General features: G+C 36.9%; 1 protein-coding gene across 1 annotated transcript in view; it reads right to left on the minus strand.

Moving 5' to 3' along the window:
* cntn3a.1 (contactin 3a, tandem duplicate 1) overlaps positions 1-24,625 on the minus strand; it is an 85,885-nt gene that overhangs the window by 36,799 nt on the left and 24,461 nt on the right. The window contains exons 3-4 of the mRNA XM_066670454.1: positions 23,585-23,717; positions 10,016-10,191 (exon numbers count right to left, since the gene is read on the minus strand). Of these exons, the coding sequence (XP_066526551.1) occupies positions 10,016-10,191; positions 23,585-23,717 (309 nt within the window). The remainder of the gene's footprint in view (positions 1-10,015; positions 10,192-23,584; positions 23,718-24,625) is intronic.

The raw sequence follows: 24,625 nt of genomic DNA on the forward strand, positions 1-24,625 counted from the left end.
TTAGAATGCAGTGCACACACCATGGCTATTTCTGTTAAAAAATATCTGAAAGCCACATTAAATTCTATAAGCAAGTAAATAAATAAATAAATAACCGAATAATTAAATAAAGAGCTCATTGTTTAAGCATAGAGGAACAGTCCTTCTTTTTAGTACAGATCTGAATTAAAGTGAATATCCACTCACCAAAATCACAGTGGAAACAAGATGGCTGATTGGCAGGGCCCAGGGGAGTGATCGGAATGGTAAGGGCTGAGCTTTGCTGATTCATGGGGAGGAGAAGGGGGTCAGCTAATAAACGTCTCATTGCCAAAGACGGATGCCTAATACGAAGGTGGCATCATTGATTTTCAAAGGCATAAATCTCTTTTAAACAAAACGAAGGCTTGGGAAAAGAGGGATTTGTATGTTGGCATGATATGCAGAGCCCTGCCAAAAGTATTGGGACATGTCTCTAATTGCGCATGAAATGAACCTTGTGGAAAATATGTGAATTAGTGTCACTCCTAAAAGGTTAATTGGGAAATGTTCCACACGCTGCAGTGGAAGATGCTCTGAGGTAATGAGCTAATGAACTTTTAGAGCGAGATGATTGTAGGCTGCTATTTAGGACTAATGTCAGTATGTTTCATTCCAGTGTAACTGAAGAGCCTGAAATCAACTCTGTGCAGTGTCTGGAAGACTGAAAATAATACTGCAATGAGGATGAGAGTTTAGAAAAGAGATTTCCTTCTTTCTGATCTGAGGCAAACAGTGAAACCTTAAATATTGTAAATTAATACTTCCTTCAAAATGAGCTGTTAACTTAAGACGAATAAAATGTTGTAATGAGTAGGCTCATCTTGTCTCTTTATTTACATTTGATCATAACCCATACTTATCTTCTTGCTTTTTGAGTCTTGGTTTCTCTCAAGATTTCTTTTTCTTGCTCTCGCAGTGTTTACCTTGCCACTGTGATGGCATTGTCACTGTTAAAATCCCTACAACAGTACATTAAATCTCAATGGAAGATGATCTTCTGAATTTACAATTCTCAGATTAATGCATCTCTTTCTTACCATTCTGGAAGATCTATGCAAACAACGACATGCCATTTTTCATTTTTTTTAAACAAATAATTAAATTCTTTCACAAACACTTCTGCAAAATATCAGCTTAAATATGTATTAAGATATAATTTCTTTTGTGTTTTGCTTTTTTGTGGCTCAATGCTGTCAGCTGTTGTCAGTTAGAAAAATAAAAAATGTAACTGACACAAGACCAGAGCAAACAATTACTCAAATTTAAAAAACTGCAGAAATGGCAATATTTGGCATCTAACCAAATACAATTTGTAACAATACAATTACGAAATGATTCTCTATGCACTGTGATGCATCTCAAGTATTTATTTATTTTTTTCTGTAGCTTACACAGAATATCTATAGTGGGCAAGTTTAAATGAAATTTAAAACAAATAATTAATGAAAATTGCATATTTAAGAAAAATACTGAGTAACTGAATGGTTCTCTATAAAAGACACAGCAAATATGGTTTCTAATAGCAGACAAAATGCTATAGTGTTCTACACTAATGCTAAAGTGTTCCTCAAAGTAATTTCTCTGTGTTCCAGTCCACATGGTCATATAAAGGGTCTATGAAGGAAATGCAAAACCTAAAAAACATCTATGATGTTTTGTAAACTGATTTAGAATATTTCATTACAGAATCAAACAACCTTATAAGATTTGACAATCTTCATTTTACAAGACACAACAGAGCAATGGTTCAACCTAAAAATAGACTAGAGGACTTAACAATAGCATGATTCCACTGAGGTAGCACGGTAGCGCAGCAGGTAGTGTCACAGTCAGAGGTTGTGTGTTCAAGTCCCACTCTGGGTGACTGTCTGTGAGGAGTTTGGTGTGTTCTCCCTGTGTCTGCATGGGTTTCCTCCAGGTGCTCTGGTTTCCTCCCACGGTCCAAAAACACACATTGGTAGGTGGATTGGCAACTCAAAAGATCCATAGGTGTGAGTGAATGTGCCAGCGTCAGGACTGGCGCCCCCTCCAGGGCGTGTTCCTGCCTTGCGCCCAGTGATTCCGGGTAGGCTCTGGACCCACTGTGACCAGAGTGGATGAGTACTTACAGACAATGAATGAATGAATGATTACACTGAACATTTTGTTTTCTGGTCAACTTTCCTGCATAACTGCCTCTGATAAATCCTACACCAGTCTGAGTGCCTATTGATTAAACAATTAAAGACCACAACTTTCATCACTCCCTTCAAATAACTGAAAAATCCTTCAGGATTAACTGGGTTTAATAATCCAGTCTGGCTAATCCAACAAATATTATTAGAGAACATAGCGAAACTTTTTAAACAAAGGTGCAGAAGGGAATCTTGACAAGCAAAAAAAACAACCAAAAAACAAAAAACAAAACAAAAACAAAAACAAAAAACTAAGGCCATAGGCTTCAGTGCTGAATTAATAAGCAGGAGTTGGGTCTGGTGAGGAAGCATGTGCAACTGGTAATATATGACTAGTTTAATAGACAATGTCCAAAGAAGCTTAAGAGAGGATTGGCTCTTAAACCTTCTAGAAGCAGACAGGCAACAAAGATAAGAGAAAATCCCTGGCTAAGCAGAGGAATTGCTGAACAAGGACCCAGATCACAGGGCAAGAGTATTGTCTTATGGGTTTGAAAATGTAGTCACTTCAAAGGTGGGTATGGAGCCAAAAGTCTTATCTGCCTATCAATTAGGCAAACACTGTAGAGTTTGAGAGATGGTAGGGTTTGAAAATTACAGTGCTAGGAAATGACAGTGTTGGAGTGGGTATTACTCAGCCTCACACCAGACAGCATGGAGTTTAGCTGAAATACAAACAAGCTTTTTCAGCCTATTCAGTCACACCTAGTCTATTCACTCTACTGCTTCAACAAGACTGTGCACTGAAGTGTTTCTCCAGAATAGGCGAGATGGTAAACAAAGCCTTTTAGACACGGTATTACACATATTCAGAAAAAATACCTATCAATAATGTGCTTATGTACATGTGCTTGAGTAAATATAACCTATTACTACCCACTGTTTTCAAATCCCAATCTTCAAATTTACTATCACAACACCCTTCTGGGATTTCATTAAAGACTGAAAAAAGTGATGAGCTGACACAACAGTACTTTACCTCACTCGCTGAATGCAATCAAATCATAACAGCAATATTCCAACCTACAGAGTAACCACGTTTCAGGAGAGTAAAACTATTACCAAAGAAAATGTTACAAACTCCCTGTTAATACTCTTGATTTCGGAAGAAATGCTGCATAATCATGGTATAAATATGTCTGGAGATATCTGTGCTCCAGCTTCTGATGCAATTATGTGATGCAGGTGCAGCACAAAAGGAACAGAATCACAGCAAAAGGTGTTGCATCCTCACAAAGTTTCAAACCAAAAGACAGGCATTCTTTTAAATATAGTCCCTTAGATTGTCTTTTCTCAAAAACAAACTGAACGGCTTAAGACTGCAACCTTTTGGCATAGCAAGAAGTGCTGCATTTCTATTTTCAGTTAAAATGTGACCAAAACCTCTGTCTGACTCTGCTTTTCGGCAAAATGGTTAACCTTAGCTGATTTTCTCACTATTATACTTAAATGAAATAAAAAGCCTTATAAATGATTAACTTGTAGTCATTTATCTAAAATACACTTTCTAAAAAAGACTTTTCTTCTAGAAACAGATCAGCCAGTGAGACTACATGTCAAATCTTTCAATATGACTTATAGGAAGTCATAAAGAAACCAAAAAAATGGTGCATACTAATGTATTAACATTCATTTTTAATACATTTTTATCATATGTGAGGACAGTAATGTCCCCTTTGTACTGAATGTTTCATTGTAATATTGGTTAATTGAATGTGTAAGTCCTTCAGTTCAGCCTCAGAAAGACTTACCAATAGGAGAATGATTTTATCTGCTTAGTTTTCACAGAGGAAAAAAATCCTGATTAGTCAGTTTTCCTAACAATTTCACCTTTTTATTTCAACCAAAATATAAGAAGTTAGTAGGAGCGGAGGAGAATAAAGTTTAGAACATGATTTTGTTCAAATAAAATATTAAACAATGCTTAAATAGCGGACATTTAGGACTGGTGCTGGGGGGCAAAATACATTATAACAAAACGGAATAAAAGAGCCTCTATTTATTCATATTAGATATAAATATCTGCCTTAATAACACAACTGATAATTGACATTTTTTATGCTACACTCTTATTAATATTTCTGTGTTCATTTTTTGACACCTTATTATTTGCTGGAATTGTCTCCACTGCACCACAGCTCCAGGTAAGCAAACAGAAAACTATCCAAAATGTAATTTATTCACTTTTAACATTTCAATTCTCAGAGTTGTTCACCTACGGTTGATCCCCCAGCCCCACACTCTTCAGAGTGAAAGAATCAACTTGTTTGGAGTAGACTCCATATCAATACTTTCATTTCACAGCCCTTTATAATGAAGGAAATCAAATAAATAGCTGCATATTCGCATTTACTTTGAGGATTTTAGCAGGGAGAAGTGCCTGCCTTGCCCTCAACAAATGTCACCCAGTTATTAGAAGTAATAATTTAAGCTCCTGGGAACACACATTTAGATATATTGATTTTGTTGTACAACACTAAACATAGGTGTTATGTGAAGTGTTCAGCTAATGTGAAGTTTAAATAGATAACAAAAAGCAAAAATATGATAAAGAAATTGTCAAAATGTTCTCACTAGCCCTCTCTGACAATTGCGTGGACATGGTCTTAATATTCTAATGAACAGGCTGGACTGACTGCACTGTTTAACATACCATATGAACACACACAGCCTTGAAAGAAAAGCTGCATTTTTAGCTTTTAATTTTGAATTGAATTTTGGTTGGACTGAGGCTTGGATCTATGTAAGCGAGTTACCAACCCATTTATAGATATAAAAAGTAGCTCAGAATGAGTGCTGGGTTTACTGAGTGTGATGCTTGGAATAGGCACAGCATTTACTCAGTGTGATGCTTGGAATGAGCTCTGGATTTACGCAACACAAGGCTAGGAATCTGAGTCTGGTTTACTCAGTGAGCACTGAGTTTACTTGGTATATGTCTTAAAATGACTGCAGGCTCAAGCACAGTGTTGCTCAGACTTGAAGAGAGGACGGAGCCATGTTAGTTTGGTCAGGAAAAATCTTACGGAATCACCCATTCTGCATCAAGAGGAGAGCAACACTGGTGAAATACGGCAGACATTTTTAAGACATTGGAAAGATACTCATAAGTCATGCATTGTACTTTTACATTGGGGGGCCCTTAGGAGCCAGATTAATTTCATTATTTCTTTAATTAAAAAGAAAACTCAACTTTGTTTCCCAGGGGCACTCTACAGACTTGTACATCTTGTATCCAATTTTTTTCAAACGGCTGCACAGTGCCTAATGCACCTAATTAATGAACATTTGGAGATTTTTCCCATCTTATGCATTATTATGAGTGAGCTGAAGGCCTCTTCCGGGAATACACTGACAATTTTGGCAAGGCCTTTGCTAAGGTGATAGTTCAGTTTAGCTATGTTTTGAAATGTATTATATCTTCAGGGAAAGAATTCCATTATGGTACCATGATAAGATGCCACCTGTGCAACAAATCCAGTTGTGAAATTTCCTCTCTGCTAAAAGTGGTTGTATAACAAGGTGCAAGCAATTGGGAACAACAGCAACTTTTTTGACTGTGCATTGTGCCAAGTGTACAATTTGGTGGAGCTGGGGATTATGGTGTGGGTTTGTTTTTCAGGAGCCTGGGCCGCTTAGCTCCAATGAAAGGAACTCTTAATGCTTCAGCATACCAAGAAACTTTGGAAAATGTCATGCTCCCAACTTTGTGGGAACAGTCTGGGGATGACCCCTTCCTGTTCCAACATGACTGTGCTCCTTTGGGATGAATTAGAGTGGCGGCTGCGAGTCAGGCCTTTTTGTCAAACATGAGTGTCTGGCCTCACAAATACACATCACAAATTCCCATAAACACACTCCTAAACCTTGTTAAAAAGTCTTCCCATAAGAGTTGAAGCTGTTATCGCTGCAAAGGGTGGGCAGATATTTCATTAATCCCTATGGATTAAGAATGGGATATCACTCAATTTCATATGCGTGCAAAGGCAGACGAGCAAATACTTTTGGCAGTTTAATGTATCTATCATCAAACAAAGCTTAGAGGACAAATTTAATTGCTCACTCTGTAATATCAGCCAACAGATGCTCACATTGGCTAATATCACACAAATTGACATAGTTTAGAGGGAGGGCCAACCAGAGAGATGGAGGCCAATTATGCTATCTTGGACTCCCAGCATGGATGGCTGTGGCATTGCCGAGGATCGAACTAGCAATCTACCAGTGACAGGCCTATTGCTTTATTTTTGGTGCCTCTGCTGTCACCATCTGCTGCAGTCACTGGTGGATGTTTTTATATCAGGAAAAAGCAGATATTTATGATCAATTCATAAAATGCAGCAAAAATGTTGCTCTCCTGAATTTGACTATACTCTAATCAGTCCAAAATCTTAGCTTGGTTTTAAGCTTGGTAGGTTAAATATAGAGGGAGATATTTAAAAAACCAAGAAGCAGTGCTTTTTTTGGCTTTTGCATAAGGAGGTAACAACCTTAGAGCACCACTCATGTCTTGGAGCAGCTGCCAGGATGAGTGTATAGGCCGAATGCACTGCCTATTTACTGCTCTATTTCTGTCAAAATGTAATAATAAAAGAGGAATCTGAGTCTGGCACAGGAGCATATGTGAGGTTGGTTGCACATGTGCTTCATGCAATAACACATGCACACAACAGATGCTGAATATTCAGTCCTTGCAGTCAGCAGCAATCAGTAACTGCAGATAAATCACTACTACAATATTCCCTCCATCACATTTTAGCAAAACAAGGGGAAAACAAAGATGAATTTTCTACTAAATGAATAGGACAAGCTGTGATGAAAAAAGGCATTAAAATCATAAGATGCCAGAGTAATTTCAGAGATCTGATCTGATGCAACATAGATAATAAATCCAGACTAAAATCATACATATAACCCCACCATTCACTCGCTATGAATGGCATTGTTAATAAATCATGACAAGGTGAATCAATGCCTATGTACATATAGATCATATCTAATGAACCATCTCATTTTAATTCCAACTAACTCTGGAGTTCCCAACTCTTAAAAATGGACAACCCCTTATAGAGTAGAGTGACATGCCTCTAAAATTCATATGCTCCTACAGTGGATCAGGTATAGGCTTTTATATGGTAAAAAGACTGTGAAAACCTCATCATCAATGATTTCTTCTTAAATAAAGGGCAGTAAGAAAAAAATCAACCCTACCTTTGCTGAAGTAACAACTTGTATGCATCGTGGAACGTTTTACATTAATTGTTACAACATTACTGTGGGGATATAGTGTCATTCGTCCACAAGCCCATGTGCCATTTTCAAGATCAGACTCATGTTGTATTAGTCCTGCATTGCAGTCACCACTCCAACTCATCCCAAAGGTACTGAACAGCGCTCAATCACTCCACAGAACACAGATTTTCTTCTACACCACCCAGTGCTAAGGGGGCTTTATAGCTGTCTGGACCTTGCCTAACAGAGCAAGGGTTATGTGCTAGATTGTATTTAATATTATGCTTAAATTTGGAGATTAAATATCCTATGTGTGCACAGTTGACTGTGTCTACAAGGGGTGCACTTTAACATAGCTGTATACACTCATTGAATGTATTTGCTGCAAACCTTCTGACATATTGTGTATGTTAGTGGTGAAACTGAACTCTTGATGATTGGCGTAGTGCTTCTCTGATCTTTAATTATATTTCTCCTACTTATACTCAGTAACATTTTTCAGATTCAGAATTTCGCTTCTGTGTTTTTGAACTGTCATTATGCTGTAGGGAAAATGGATTCATTTGCTCTATTCAGTGTGTGATCTTAATCAACTTTGACATGCATTTGGACATCTTGCATGCCACTGAAAATGTCACAGGTCCAGATGAGCCATAAATTACTCTCAGTAAACTTTTAATTATACCCTCAACTCTTTGACTTGTCTGTTTCACCCCACTATTCTCATTCACCAGATAATTAAGTTCAGCAAGGGTGTAAGAAATTAGTTTATAAAGTTGTGCCCAGCTCATCCAGTTTATTTTTACTGAGCCATGTTCAAAGCTGTTCAAAAATAATGTAATGCAATTTTCTCCAACCTGCCTCTGGTTCTGTTCATATAAATTGATATTTGGACCACTTTCTCAGGTCTCTGTTTTTTTTAATCTGTCATGTCTGGAACAAGAATACCTCCATTTCATAATAATCCCTTGGTCAGAGCTATTGTATATTTAGGCACTCAAAGAAATATTTACTTGTATTCTTTGTAGCTGAAATTAAGCTCAGGTATATTGTCAAGTCTATGAGACCTAACAATAAAATATCAACATAAAAAAGGCTATCACAAAATAGGCTGCTGCTTCATGTTTCATGTATGGACTATATGAGCAGGTGACCAACAAAAGGTTTAGAAACTTTATACATTTTATATTGTACATTAAAATATATTTATAAATGCAAAAAGTCAGCTGAGGACATCTACAAGGGGGTATGCAGAAGGACTAAAGCATCAACCTCTGTTTTTTTGCAATGCCAAAGTCTGTGCTGGACAATGAATGAGACTCATCAATATGACACATACGGCAGGGCAAACCAAGGTAATAGAGAGGAAATATTAATAACACATAAAGTCTGGGTGTCTCCTGATGGTGTATTCCTCTGCAGAAGTGTGATGGATGCAGGGGCTGTTTATAAGCTCATCCAGAGCTTGGCCGCAGGAAATGGACATCAGGATTCAATCTCCAGCACCCATCCGTCACGGTGTATCTGAGCTGCCATTAGGATGGCCAGCCGTCAAAAGAGAAGCAAAAAGTTCACCCTGCCATCAGGGCTCCCTCCCGGTGCGTCTCATAAAAGAGATGAATGAGCGCAGTAAAGCATTGGCTCTAGCCACTCCGTCAAGGCCCTCCACAATAACATCAGGCCCATCACAAATACTTTCCTGAGCCCAGCCTTGGCAATCAGCACAAGGGCCTGCTTCCTCAAAGTAGAAGCTCCTCAGTCCAGGACCAGAGTTAGCATCAGAGCAAACGAATCTCACTGACTAACTCAATGGATAAACACAGTGGATATTATTCACGACCTATACTCAAGTGCAGTGCCATTTCATGTCTGCAGGCTGTGAATGCACAAATGAACCTGTGACGACAAAAGATGCATTTTAAAGTGTCTGGGTTAAAGTCTGTATATTATTATTTTTAAAATGTATTTAATATGTCATCTTTATTGTTGTATTTTATTTTTATTCATTTTATGGGTATTCATTTTGATAAGATATATATAAATGTACTAACTTACAAATTAACTAGAGTATTTAGTAAGATCACAACATCGCTAGAATTGAACTCACTGATTATATACAGACTGAGATAGTTGTCAATTCCAATTTTTCTAATCATGTGTAAAGAAAGTAAAAGCAAAAGTGCACTTATGAAAAAGGCTAAATGATTATTTTTTACACAATATATTATTATTAGTTTTTCATAATGTAGTTAATAGTATTTATCACATTTTAGAAATGTACCATGAACTACAAATCCATCTTGATTCAATGTGTCCAGGTTTCAGAGTTCACTAATCCAAACACATTTACTTATCTGAATCGAGAAACCTAAGTTACTGACTCCCTATGACTCACTGTCACTGACCACATTTTCCTAACTGAAGTAGAACATAGACTATACCACAAGCATCTGATCATTACTAAAATTTCTGAGAAATTAGCCCCAAACCAACGAATGCTTTGATGGCAAAGTAACTCTGAAGCAATCAAACACTGTATTTGTTACGTTACAGGTCAAGTTATTACGAAATAAATAATACAAACTCACAAGCAATATGGAGACTGGCTTCTCTGCTAAGGATGGTCCCAAAGGAGTTGGAGGCCAGACACTGGTAAATACCAACATCTTCCTCTTTATTGAGTTGACTGATATGCAGGTTTCCTCCAGACATTCTGTAGCGTGAGCCAGGGTGAGGAGACATGAAGGTGTCATTCATTTTCCACCTGTAAAACATAAATTCAGTTACTGAGTAGAAGTAGTCCATACAACAGTTCATTATCATAATACGAAATATGCTAAACATATCACAGTATGGTCATTTAGTTTAATCAAGGAAAAAAAATGCTATGAGTAGACACAACTTAAAAATGTACATTCTAATAGCAGGTTAATGTTTAGCTTAGTGGCACTATGGCCCATATCATTAAACAATTTGGGCAATTGTTATATGATTTTACATTATTCTATTCATGACATAGCTTGCAAGAAGAAAAATAACAAAACATGAGTTTGTTATTTATTTAAAACTCTAAAGTAATTCTTTGAATTGCATTTACATTTTAACAAGATTTATTCACCATTTATTTGGTGATTTTACTTAAACTAGACCTTTGTTACCGTACACATATTTTCACAATCTTTAAAAATACAACATCTCTGAATATAACATGCTTTTCTGTATATGAACAAGTAATTAGAATCATACACAAGATAAGATGCAAAATATCCTATGCCAATCCATTAGAGCTTCACGTAGGGCCCACCGCACACTCTTATTACTAGCAGCCTCACAATCTCTATTGTTCCAATCCTACAGCTACACCCTAAGGTTGCTGTTGCCATTTATGACATGATCAGCAACCAGCTTCCCTTAATATCTACGGTTACTCATTGAGCCCATCACGAGTACCCAAACCACCCACTGCATCACTAGCCCTCTAGTTCTCACTCTCACCTCTGGAAGGCTCAACAGTAAAGTCTGGCGTCCCAGACCCATCCCCCTCCAAGCTAGCTTTACAGTCCTACCTTACCCTTAAGCATCAACAACCATAAATCCACACTGGCATCCCTGGTGACTAAGGCTGTACCTGTCAGCTGCCAGGTCTGCCTACTTCAGCTTCTTCATTTTGAATGCTTTATCTACTGCATCCTCAAATGTAACTGTTAACTCCATAAAATAAACTAACCGTTTGCTTTCAGAGTATAGCACCATATCTGGCCTCAGTTTAGTTAATGAAATGCACTCTGTGACCTGCAGGTTTTTACCTATGTCCACCAGCAATTTCCAATCTCATGCTTCGTCCTACCTACAAATACTTATAGCCTGAGCACATTCACCATCACACAAAAACCTAATCACTTTATTACTACAACCACTCATTAACGCATTTACCTCTAAGTGTTTGCTGTCTAACAAATATGCTAAAACGCTTAGCACCTGATTATATCTCCATGTATACCTCTCCTGTGAATATGCTTCAGTTTGCCATCCCCTGTACATAATCTACTACTAGGGTCTTCACCTACCCACTGTCCAAGATTTTATGGAGTTGGAAGGACATCATAAGTTGCTCCAAGCATAAACTTAATACGACTTGCCTCCCTCGCCCACTCAATTCTTGCCAAGTGATCTTCCATGATTCTCCCAGCAAAGCCACTGGCCTTGTTTTACCTGCGATGCTGCTGTTGTGCACTGTGCCTCCTCTTCCTGATTGCAAATAAATCTAGTCATCATTTGCCTTTTCTGTGGTGATGTGGCCTTACTAAATGCTTTCCATAAATCACCTGACTAAAGGTCTGCTCTTCCGCATTGTACTTGGCCAATCACATCCCTTAGCTCTAATGAGCTACCTGCACTGCCACTCGTGGGTTACACGTCCTTCCTTCTTTTGTGACTGGTGCTGCTGCTTTAACTACTGCATCCTTCAATCCTCAACTAACTAACCTTGTGAGCGGTAGTTCCAGTACCCCAATCCCATGCCATACCATACTACATAAACACTGTGGCACTCCTAGCCACTTCCTTGTGGCTTTGTTAATAATTCTTTGCATCCTCTCTAATTCTGTGATAAAAACTGTCAATGAGCATCAAATACAAGGCAGTAAGCCAAACTGCAGACATCACAATTTCAACTTACCTGGCATACATGATCTAACAATACTATTAACAGCCTTCACCGATTCAGCTTTTATTCTCGCAACTTGGTTGGTATCATTTAGCGCTGCACTATACCATCTACATAAACTCTTCACTGGTTTCTCCAGTACTGTAGGAATCATTTCTCCTTCCATCCAAAAATTTTCCTGTAAAAGTTTTCCTTTGACATTCGACAACCATAGATTATCATTTAACTTCCGAAGCAACCATCGTGTGCAAGGCACAGTAGTTGTGTTTTTGTTTATTGTCTGTATATGTTTGTATGTCTATCTTTGTGTCTTCGATTGTGTACTGACAAGTTAACAGTACAAACAGAACTAGCAGGTCTCAAAATGTACACGTTTTGTTCTGCATGGAGTATAAAAGAGAATTTTCATTGTTTTTCTGAGCTTAGGAATTTGTTTGTTTTGTTTTGTTTTTTGGTTTTTTTTCTCTACCACTTATCGTTTTATTCTTTTTTGTGTTTTTTTAAATGCAGGTAAAATATTCTTTGTTTAGTAGACATACTAATCTCTCATGTCATCCAAAGATTTCAGCCAGACATCCACAGGGTCACCTTCATCATTATAAAACTATGATTACTGCAGAAAACCAGACATTGTTATCAGGTTGGTACAGTTATTCAAACAAATGAGTCCGTCTGCATGTACCACACCAGACAAAAGTAATTATTATTGATGAAAACTCCACAACAAGGTAACGCAGAGAACCCAAGGTCTTAGCAGTTTACACCACAAACTAATCTGAAATAAATTCAAAGGAAAAATAGAAATAAAGTTTAACCATTTTTTAAATACAAAAATAATGAATATTTAAATAAATAAATAAATAAAAACACAGGCAGCCTCATTAAAACGACAAGCAACAGCCCATGAATTGATCAGCATACAGCAGAAACATGCCTGAATCTAGCCCACAGTAACAAACTGAATTCACAGGCATAGTACTGTGAGAAGTCAGATAAAAAGTAATACTTTTAGCCCCTGGCACATCATGCTATTATCCTACAAATATGGATGTCTAAGGTTGTCAATGCTTTATAAGGCTGAAGGAAAAAGCAGAGAAAAAAGAATCAGTTTGAAATGGAAAACATTCTAAAGAGCACTAGTCACACAGAAGTGTGGTATGTAAGGCCTGTGGCATGAGGCTAAACTGTTTTAACTTTAAATGGATTTTGTTTGATTACTCACCATCAAATATTAGACACCTACAAATGAGGATTGAATATTAATACATATATTTTGACTCTTCTGAAAAATAAACTCAAGATATCTGCATTTACAATCTTACTAATAAGGGCATTAGAATATTTCTAAAATTACATTTTAATCAATAAAAATGCCATGTAAGACATCTGTAGTGATGTCACAGGATTTGTCATTTGAAACACCACAAATCCAGAATTATAAATAAAGATAACCCTAACTTCATTATAACCAGACAACATGACATTTTCAAATACCTGTCTGTTAGAATTTATTTTTTACCAATCAATCATCATGACTTACCTAAACAAATGTGCAATTCAATTATTTTAAAATGCATTTTAACTCTATTGTCCACAGTGATGGCTTATTTCACCTTTTCGCTAGGTCTCCCTCAGTCACACTTCCAATTGCCAGACGTGAAGCCTGATACATTTTCTTAACTGCTGCTAACTGTAACAAATCAATTTGACAACTCAGCACACTCTGAGGAGAACACTAACTCTGTGTGCTACTCACTAGCACTATGCTGAGTGAGGGTGAGGGTTGTCCTACCCACATCGAAAGAGCTGACATATCACTAGGAGGGGAACTGATGATCTCTTATGATAGTTTTGATCTAAGCACCCATATATAAATGCAAATTACCTTAAAAAGCAAATAAACACATTTTTTATTTATTTACCTTTATTTAACCATGAATGATTCTTACTGAGATTAAAAATTTATTTTACAGATGAGTCCTGTCCAAGACAGGCAGCAGCACATACAATATTTCCACAAACAACACAAACCACACAAAATACAAAACCTTGAATATGCTGTGTAAAACATTTATAAACCATCTTACTTAATTCCGATGTCTGAAGAATGCTTTTAAAAACATTTAGTGGCACTAAATTATCTACTTTTTAAACTTTTTGTACCAAATTCCAATCTGATGGTACGGCATAACTAAAAGCTTGTTTTCAGCCTTTATTACAAATGACAATTTGTAATAAATCTTAAAGCACTGTGATAAACAGCGTCTAATGAACATAAACAATACACTGGTGCATGTATATAAATTACATATCCATAATCAAGTTCTGGCAAAAAAATAGCGTTAGTTTCTAAACCAGCTGCATAATATGAGGCATACATGTCAGATAACAATCTAATACTAAACCAAGATATGTGTAAGAAAAACTGGAAGTCTGTCAAAAATTGATAAAAAAACCTTTATTACAGAAAGTAGTAGCAAGATACAATGATGTACCATAGATTCAGCTGAGCTGGATTGAACATTGAGTAGTAGAAAAACACAGCATATATATATTGACAATACTGACTTCTCCTAAGCTCTTCCTGAAGGATGTGATATCAGTCCATGTGCAAATATCACTCACGTTCTATCTCATTTAAAAATTGAGTTCTGTCACCTTCATGTTTAGATCAGTTCCCTTTGTCTGTGATGGTTTTTGATTACTCAGTAGTAAAATTCCTTTGATAATGATTAGGTCTTCTGGTCCCACAGTAAGAGATGCTATGGCCCTTCCTGCTTTGCCTGTTCATATGCTAAATAAGCCAAATGGTCACCCTATCACTGGGACGTCACACTGGTTTAGAACATTTATTATGATATTAATATTGCAGTGAGGTAAGCCAGTCACATTTGGGTCCATGTTGTAATTTCTCACAATATTTATATGTAGATACATTTTCAACCACATTTCTATTTAATGTGGTGACTAATGGAGGGTAAAAGGGCACCTTCCTTAAATTTGTAAACAACATTAAAACAGCTTTTGTTTTAACAACATTTAAATGTTTAAGACTGTAAAGTCTATAGTGCTGAAAAATAAATAATAGTGTCATCAACATAATAATGAAAATTTGCATAAAAAGCTGAGGCCCCAAGATTGATCCTTGAGGTACTCCCTTTGCTATTGTCAAAGGAGATGACCTATAACTTTCAGCCCCTGCACAGACTACTTCCAGATAAATAGTTGTCAAACCACAGAATGGTGTCTTTATGTAATCCGATATTAAAAAGTCTAAATTTCATTATTGTATGATCCACCTAATGACACAATTATGTCATTTATTATTTTCAGCGCTGCAGTAGTTGTACTATGCTTTTTTCTAAAACATGATTGATTATCTGATAAAATGTTGTTTATTTTTTAAGAATTCCTTCAGCTGCTCATTTACAAAAGATTATATAATATTTACTAAAACTGAAAGTTTAGAAATAGGCCTATAGTTGTTTTATAAAAGGTGCATGTCTATTTACAGTTTCACTAAAACTACTATAGAAATATTTCCATGAACTTTCAACATCAGGGATCAGATAAATCCTTTCCCCATCGAACTGATATACAGCATGAATAAAGGCTTTTTCACACAACGTATACAAATTGTGTATTTGTTTCACAGTTAAAAAGAGTATTCATTTTAGATGGGCATCTCTATTCCCTGTGTCTGCACTCCCCTACTGATGGTGGGTTGATTGGCCATGTAAAAGCATCCATAGGTGTGAGTGTGTAAGGGACTGACTGAGTGGGTTGTCTTGTGATGCACTGATGCCCTGTCTGAGGTATATTCCTGCCTTGTGATCCTATCCAGTGATTCTGGGTAGGCTTAGGCCCACCACAGCACTGAACAGGATAACGTTAATGAATCCTTTTCTTAGATGCCTTTCAAAAACTGCATTTTTGCAACCACTTAAAATGTGTGTTTTGAACAGTCCTCTTGGAAACCGTTTTATGTATCTTTTTGAGCAAAAACTAAGTGTGTGTGAAACTATAGGAAGGAAAAGGGGAGCTACTATTTAAAGAACTGAATATACAATAGAATATTAAAGACCTAAGATGCCTCACATATTAGACATTCCTCATGTCAAAATGTAACAAATAAATAATAATAATAAGTTATCTTATAATATTAGCTGTGTTACAAACTTAAAAACAAATATATCAAATTTAATTATGTAAGTGTGTCTGGTTAGATTGCAAACCCAGCTTTCACTAAGCATACCTTTCGGCCTAGTTTAAATGGCACTTTAAAAAATCTGAGACATTAATCTCAAAGCAAGAGAGTGAAGGAGAAATACAGAGAAAAATTGAGATGAGAGGGCAAGTATAAGAGAGAGAGAGTGAGAGAGCAAGAGAGAGAGAGAGAGAGGGGAGCAGAGACGCTGCAGCTGAAGCGATACAAGGAGCAGTTGAAGAAATGGCTTTTCAAGGCCGAATTAAGTTCAAATTAGACCCAGTATGAGCTGGATTGTTGAAATGGAACTTTCACAACATATTCAGAAGTGATGCCAAATAGCTTCTGAGATTATTTTTTTATTTATTTTTTTCATTCCAATTCTTATCCGCTACATCCTCCTGAGAAAAAAAAAAAACAGCTAAGAAAGAGGACTCTCCAGCTGAGGGGAAACTCTGTGGCGAGCTGTCTGATTAGATTGATCTTGTGATTGGATGCTGGAGCTGGATCAGGCCAAAGAAGAGATTCAGATCCAGAGAAATCAGGAACTGCAGTGACAACTCAGAGAGTTGCTCAGTAACGGACTCAGCTCTAAGAAATGAACGTGTCCTTGGCTTCCTGAAATAGAGTTTTCTCTTCAATAAATATGACATGGTCAAGACGAAGAGAAAAATCCAAGGTCTACAAAGCTGAGATGAAGAAATTTTAAATATGTAAAAATTCAATTTTCCTTTGGGAAATCTAAAAAATTCCCATTTAAAATACAAATGTGCTTCATATTTAGAAGACTAAAAACATGAGGATATTTTATCATTACATAATGATAAACCATGTCATTTTTTCAAATTGATCATGGACATATTTTTGAAACTGAAGGACGCTAACAAACTGAATGTTCACATTATGAAAATGCTATTATACTGAAAGCTAATGGACAGAATGTATCAGAGATTCTATTCTAAACCCATTATAACCATGGCCTGGCTTATTCATGAAATACAAAGCAGTTTGATTTATCAGCTCATGTTAAATACACGTCACAGAAAATTAATAGAAACAATCACTTTTGTAAATGTTTTTTTTTTATTAAAAGTTTTTGTAGTATTCTGCAGGAAGGTATGGGAAACATACTGTGTCAAATGTGCTGCACTCTTAAAAATAAAGGTGCTACAAAAGGTTCTTTGAGCAACGCCATAGAAAAAGCACTTTTGGTTCTGTAAAGAAACTTTTTTGCTGATATCTTTAAATTGGTAAACAACCTTAAGACAGAGTGATGGATTTTTAAACCTTTAAAGACTTCTTCACACACAAATCTCTTAAACAAAAATGATTCTTGGTAATATAAAAATGGTCATGGAGTGTAGGTCCAAAAATGATGCTTGCTAATTGTCAGGTGTCTGCCTTACTCTTCTTGTTTTGGTTTTGTGTCTTTGCTCAGTACTGTCTTCGCCTTTCTTTTCTTGCTTTGTTTTCCTTCTCACAAGTTTCTTTGTTTACGTTCCCAGTGTGCTCTTGTCCTAGTGCTTTGTTAGCCACACCTCTGTCACCATCTGAATCGGTCTATTCCTTGTTCTTTGTCTCAGTTTTGTTAAACTATTTCAGGTCCCTTGTTTTCATGTCCATGGCTTTCTCTCTTGTTGTCATATATTCACTGTGTTGCTCGCATACACTTGCTATTTTTTAGTGTATCTTTGTTTAAGCACTCTCTCTCTCTCTCTCTCTTTCTCGTTGATGCTCTCTGTATTTTCTTGATCCCTTTTGTCATAGTTCATGTATTTGTTTCTTGGTCTCTGTGATTTATTTTATAATTCTCTCATTTCAGCCTAGTTTTAAGTTTTGTTTTCCTGTTGTTTTTTTACTTATTGTGTTTGGTCTCGTTCCTGTTCATCTTCCTTGTTTATTCATTCCCATCCAAGTACAGGTGGCACGATGGCTGAGCAGGTGGTGTCACTGTCACACAGCTCCAGGGTCCTATGATTGCGGGTTCGAGCCCCGCCTCGTGTCTCCCAGTATTCACATTTCCTCTGGGTGCTCGAGTTTCATCCCACAGTCAAACAACATATGCTGGTAGATGGATTAGCCATACAAAAGTGTCCATAGGTGTGAGTGTGGGAGTGAATCTGTGAGTGTGTGGTGCCCTGAGATTCCAGGTGGGCTCTGGAACCCTCCATGATCCTGAACTGGATACTATGTGGTTAGAGTGAATGAATGAATTTTTCCCTCCAAACACATCATGCACTTTAAACACCAAAAACAGCTCAAAATGGGTTCATTACAGGGTGTATGAAATTCAGACGGGAGGCAGTGATGATTTAAATGAAACAAACTTTGCAATTACCAAAGTAACTGGAGTGAAACCACAATAAGAAATGTTACAGCAGAGGGGTGCCTCAGCATTATCTCATATGCATACACCATTCGCCTAACAATAAAATACATCTAAACCCATTTCCCTTGGCTACTGATACTCTAGCAATGTTTTCAAGCCTGGTATGCCAACTGTTTTCACTGGGGAGGATAATAGACAGCATGTGATGTATAAATTCCAATGCATGACACATAGTACTGTTATAAGCTAAATTACAATCAGGTTGTAAGAAAAGGGTTTATTTTCTTCAAGTAGAACACATGAATGCTTCTCTTCACTCTGTAATATTTTGATAGATGTGCAAGGTTTTTTCTGGCTTGTGATTACAAATAACATACAGCACCCTCCATAATCATTGGTTATAATTATTATTATCCCCTGGTTAAGAAGTGTTCTTTGGCTTCTAATAAATTATTATTTTTTAATAATATAGGACAACACTGCAAAAAAAAGAAGAGAAAAATCTAAGGTTTAATTCAAGTGTCTTTATTTGGTGGGGAAAAAAATCACACCTCACGAAATAAATTATTTGAATAAAATCATGTGTGCCACAATTATTGGCACCCCTGGTGTTAGTACTTTGTACAGCCTTCTTTTGCCAACAAGACAGCACTTAATCTTCTCCTATAACTCTTAACAAGATGGGAGAATACAAGAAGAGGGATCTTCGACCATTCCTCTTTGCACAAACTCTCTAAATCGTCCAGAGTCCTGGGTCCAGTTCACCCCACAAGTTTTCTATTGGGTTGAGGTCTGGGGACTGAGATGGCCATGAGAGGAGCTTGATTGTGCCTTGTGAACCATTTTTAAGTAGATTTGGCCACATGTTTAGGGTCATTATTTTGCTGAAAGACCCAGTGACGACCCATCACCTCGGGCAGAGGCCACCAGATTCTGATTCAATATGTCCTGATATTTTAAAGAGTTCAAGATCCCATGTATCCTTACAAGGTTCCCAGGCCCACATCATCACTGATCCTACCCCATACTTAACAGTGGGCATGAGGTGTTTTTCTGCATACTCATCCTTGGTGTTACGCCAGACCCACTTAGAGTGTTTGTTGCCAAAAGTTATATTTTGGTCTCATCTGACCAAAGCCCACGGTCCCAGTTAAAATCCCAGTCCCGCTTGGCAAACTCCAAAACTTGGCAAACAGTAAAACTGTTTACGCTTATGAGTATAACTCAGAGAAGGTTTTCTCCTTGCATGCCTCTCAAATAGCTTGTTGGCATGATGGTGGTTTGGGAGACGTCGTAACCCCAGGATGATACCATTTGATGTAATTCTCTTACAGTGAGCTTTGAAAACTTTTTATTTCTCTTACCATCCTTCTCACTGTGTGTGGTGGCAAGATACACTTGCGTCCTCTTGCAGGCCTGTTTGTAACAGTAGCAGATGTTTTGAACTTTTTGATGATTGCTCTGAATTTAGATAAGGGCATCTGCAGGTGAGTGGCTATTTTCTTGAAGCCATTGCCTGATTTATGAAGGTCGACACATCTGCCTTACTTGAATCGTGTGTTCTCCTGTCTTTCCCGTGTTTAAGAGTGAGTAAGAGAAATAGGCCTCTGTGTAACGGCATATTTATACCCCAGGGAAATAGGAAGTGATGAATTAAAAATTAAAGTTTCCTAGATACTTTGATCCACTTTATACACTACAGTAGAAATTACATAAATGGTTCAAATACATTTATTTCCAAGAAATTGTTAAGGGTGCCAATAATGGTGGAACAGGTCATTTTATGGGAAATAATTATTTCTTAGTCAGGATTTTTTCTTTATTTTTTTCCACTTGATTTGAAGGTTGCTCTTTTCTAAATTTTTTCAGAGTGAGATTATGCTTCTGAAATAAAAATAAAAAACATTATTCTAAGGCTTTTAACACATTTTAACTAGGAGTGCAAATAATTATGGAGGGCGCTGTATTTCTGATCATAAGGGGAGGTGGGGGGGGCTGGAGATTGTGGGTTCAGGTCCAGCTCCGTGTGACTGAGGAGTTTGACGTGTTCTCCTCGTGTCCACGTGGGTTTGATCCACTACGTCAAAGTGTAACTGAACCACCATGGGGCAAACAAAATAAAAGATCCCCCAAGCAATAGGTCAGTTAAAAAGAGCTGGACTGCCCTTTGTCTTTTTGATTTAAACAATCTCCTGATGAGAAATTGAAAAAAAATTCCAGAGCAACCTTGCTGGGAGCAGGCATTGTGGGTTGGAAGTATCCTTTGGACAAGAGTAAGAAATAGATGAGATGGAAACCTGAGAGTGCAAAAACATTTAATTTATAATATCCAAAAAAGAAGAACTAAAATATCCATACTTTTTTTGTTTGCTTGTTATAATAGCAAAAATCTAATGCTATCTCAAAGCTATTCTCCCTTGTGGTTTAAGGGTGTCACCAGATACATCATGCAATAATGAAAGACCCCACTGGGAAACCACAAACTGGAACACTGAGCACAGACGAGTCCCTCAGCAGAATCAACACTCTCTCAATGTGCTCTACACTGAAATCCCATTGGAAGCAACTTGACAAGCTAAAAGTATGGCAAAGCATGTTTCCATCAAGGAGTGGCTCCTATCTAATGTAAATATACCCTTTTGGATGTACTAAACCGTCTCTGTATTAAACCAAAAAGGCAGAAGTCTCAGAGCTTGACACCAAGCCTCATTTACAGAGTTTCTTGCAAATGTCTGCTGTGGATGTCCCATAAGAGAAGTGAAGACAAGCATGAGCATGAGAAAGTTGTCTGTCAATTTTTCAGTGAATAAATGTGCTGACACTGGGTGTTTTCAAAGATAGATAGGGAGAAGGTGAACACCCCGATTTAAGAGAAATAAGTCTGGTTTGTTCATAAAAATACAGATGACTAAAGACAGCATCTTTTGCTTGGTTCAGCAGAGCCTACATCACTGATGTTCCAGTAGTGAATGTCCACTGCTCTCTTGCTTGCTATTATAAGCTTCTAGTTATTTGTGTATCCGGTCATTTTGAGACCTTCTTTTCTCACAGCTGACATTACTGTTTCTCTAAATGTATAGGACTGCAAACCCAAGCTGGAACACAAATCTGAAAATAAGCAATACCACTGAATCCAAAAGTAATCTTTTTGAAGAACTATGCTTTTGGGTGTTGTTCTGGGAGCAAAAACCTAAACTATAACATGGGTGCTCTGTCTGTAGGTGCATCTGCAGCTGATAAGTCACTTATTGCTCCTACAGTAAAAGAGGAGGCTATTCTGGAACTTTTATGGCCAATATTGGCTTCACACAAAGTGGTCTGATAACAAACTCTGGTTCAAAACTATAACTTAATTGAAATGGAAGTGTCCCCTCTGTAACATGTTTGAGGGTAAAATGAAGGTCACTCATGACTATACATATGCACATCCATTACTACTTAAGTTTTAAGGCTAATCCAGGCATATGTTAATGAACAAAACAGAGAGGAGGGCCATAATATAATACACAACTCTCTGCTCAGGGGTGGCTAGTGAAGAAAAATTACAGGAGAGAGGATAGATTGTCCAGAGTTACTGACAATCCCAGTTATAATCTATCAGGTGCCTGACAATATTAGGAACATTAGGATCATTGTTGAAGCTGTAGAAACTGTAGACTGTTGCACATTGGAGTGAAGTAAGGAATCTGCTGCGTGGGACATGCTACAGCTCATACATTCTAATAATCTGCTGCTAAATCATTATCAAGTTCTTTGCTCTCCCTGGTGTTGATTTGTGAGATTAAGCTGGCAAAACAGTCCTGGAAACTACAGAAACTCAAAGCTCTTAGACATCAAACCAACTAATGAGTGTCTAACACACTAGAAAAGAGGAATGCCTGAGGGATGCTAATAAAACCACATTTTTCTAACCTTCTAACAGAAAGTTATAGATGTCTTATAGAAATACACTCTTAAAAAGAGGGTTCTTTCAGAGTTTTTTTTTTGTTAAGGTGATGGTTCTAGTTAAAACTACATGTTTCAAATAGAATTATTTCCATTTAGAAATGGTTCTTTTCATGTTGAAATGGTTCTTCACATACACACCACATTCTTCATGAATCTAATGAGCAATTTCACTATGCAGCTGGTTCTATACAGAAATTATGGTTCTGAGTAAAACCATTGCTTTTACTAAAGATCCCTGGAAGAATCTTCTTTTTTAAGAGTGTAGTTTCTAGTTTCTAACCCACATAAACAATAAAGTTTGTATTCAGAACATCATACAGCCCCAAAACATTGCTTGGATTTCAACAAATATGACGCATACATGTTATTGTCATTTATGAACATATGTGTACCTTCTTTTCAATCTATGACTGTTTTAAAATTTTAAAACATTTTATTCCTAATAAAAAACACTCATTGTTACATTTAAATATGTATGTGATTTTTGTGTTATTTTCTGAATGTAGCTTTTACATGAAACAAGTACTATTTTTTCAGAAGTGTAATGATTTTTTTTCTAAATGGATATGGACTGAACAGATACAACACAGATATTTTGAAAATTCTTTGAATTCTCAGGATTTGAAATGCTGGTGCCTCTTAAACTGTTATAATTCCTTGATGAATTATATCAACCTTTCTGGAAAGTACCTTCTCATTAAATTACATTTAAAGTTATGAATATACTTTGCTTCTCCTGTAAAGTTACCAAATTAATGATACAATGATTTGTCACAGTGACAGTTTAGCAGAAAACAACAATGTGTATGCGTTTGCTTACACAGTGCAGGAATACCTATAAAAATTTAGTAGGGGAAAAAAAACCTGGTATTAACCTGAATCATTTTATTACAACAACAACAATATAGCAGAGTTCCATTTGGGAAAGTGTCCAAATGTTGACTAAGAACAATTCTTTACAAGAAGAGAGAGAAAGATTTAATAGATAAGGCAGAGCAGACTCTCACCTATAGGATGGTGGTGGATATCCCTGAGCCTCACAGCTGAAGGTGACCTCCTGGCTAGGATCATTAGGGTGCAGAGGGAACACAATACTACCCGGCTGCTTGATGAAAACAGGTTTCAGAGGAACAGTGCTCTCTAGAAACAAGGACAAAAGAGACTGTACTTAGCACAATGTTCACTGCTAACATTTTATACAAGTGTCAGTTCACTGGTTAGTGCAATTATGCAAAATTTCAAAAACGCTGAGAGGCCTGCAAAATAAGGATATGTTTCTTAATAATTAAGCAATATGGGCAAAGGTTTGTGGACACCTGCTCATCTGAAAGGTTATTAATTGGAAATTACAACAGTGCCTCCATTGCAACAGTGACAGCTTGTACTATTTTGGCTTTAGACTAGATATTACAATATTTTTGGTTCACTTCATGTGTTTTTTTAATGAAGTTTATACATATTATGTCTGCATAATTGAACATGTGTTCACAATCAGCGCACTTTAAATGATCTCAGTGAAATTAGCCTATGTTCACACTATAGGTAAATATAGTCCAAATCTGATTTAGTGATCAAACCCAATTCTTTTTCTGCTGTTCTTACTTTCTGTATAACGTACTTATATCTGACATAAATTTGAACAAATTACTCTCTTAAACTGACCTGCATGCGCAAACGCACGTAACATATTGAGTTTAATATTTCCCTGATATATGTTTCAGCAGCATTCATTCATAAAGAACTAAGAAAATGTTCTTCATGTTTTTGTTCAAAAATACAACACCAGTTTTCACATTTTATTTTCTCCTAAATAAGTGACAGGAACCTAGACAAGGAGTTTCACATTTCACATTTCCCAACATTAACGAAAAATGATTTAACAAGGCCGTTTCCATGTCCTAAACACCTCAAATTAAAATAAAAAAGACTGCAACTTGAGCCCACAGATCACCACAACAAGTCTCTTGATGGACAGGCAGGATGAATTACACATGACCAAAACCTCCTCCACCATCAAATGTAATAATACAGAGTTTCTCCTGAGTTTG

Source organism: Hoplias malabaricus, chromosome 5, assembly GCF_029633855.1.
Source record: "Hoplias malabaricus isolate fHopMal1 chromosome 5, fHopMal1.hap1, whole genome shotgun sequence".
Classification (NCBI taxonomy): Eukaryota; Metazoa; Chordata; class Actinopteri; order Characiformes; family Erythrinidae; genus Hoplias; species Hoplias malabaricus.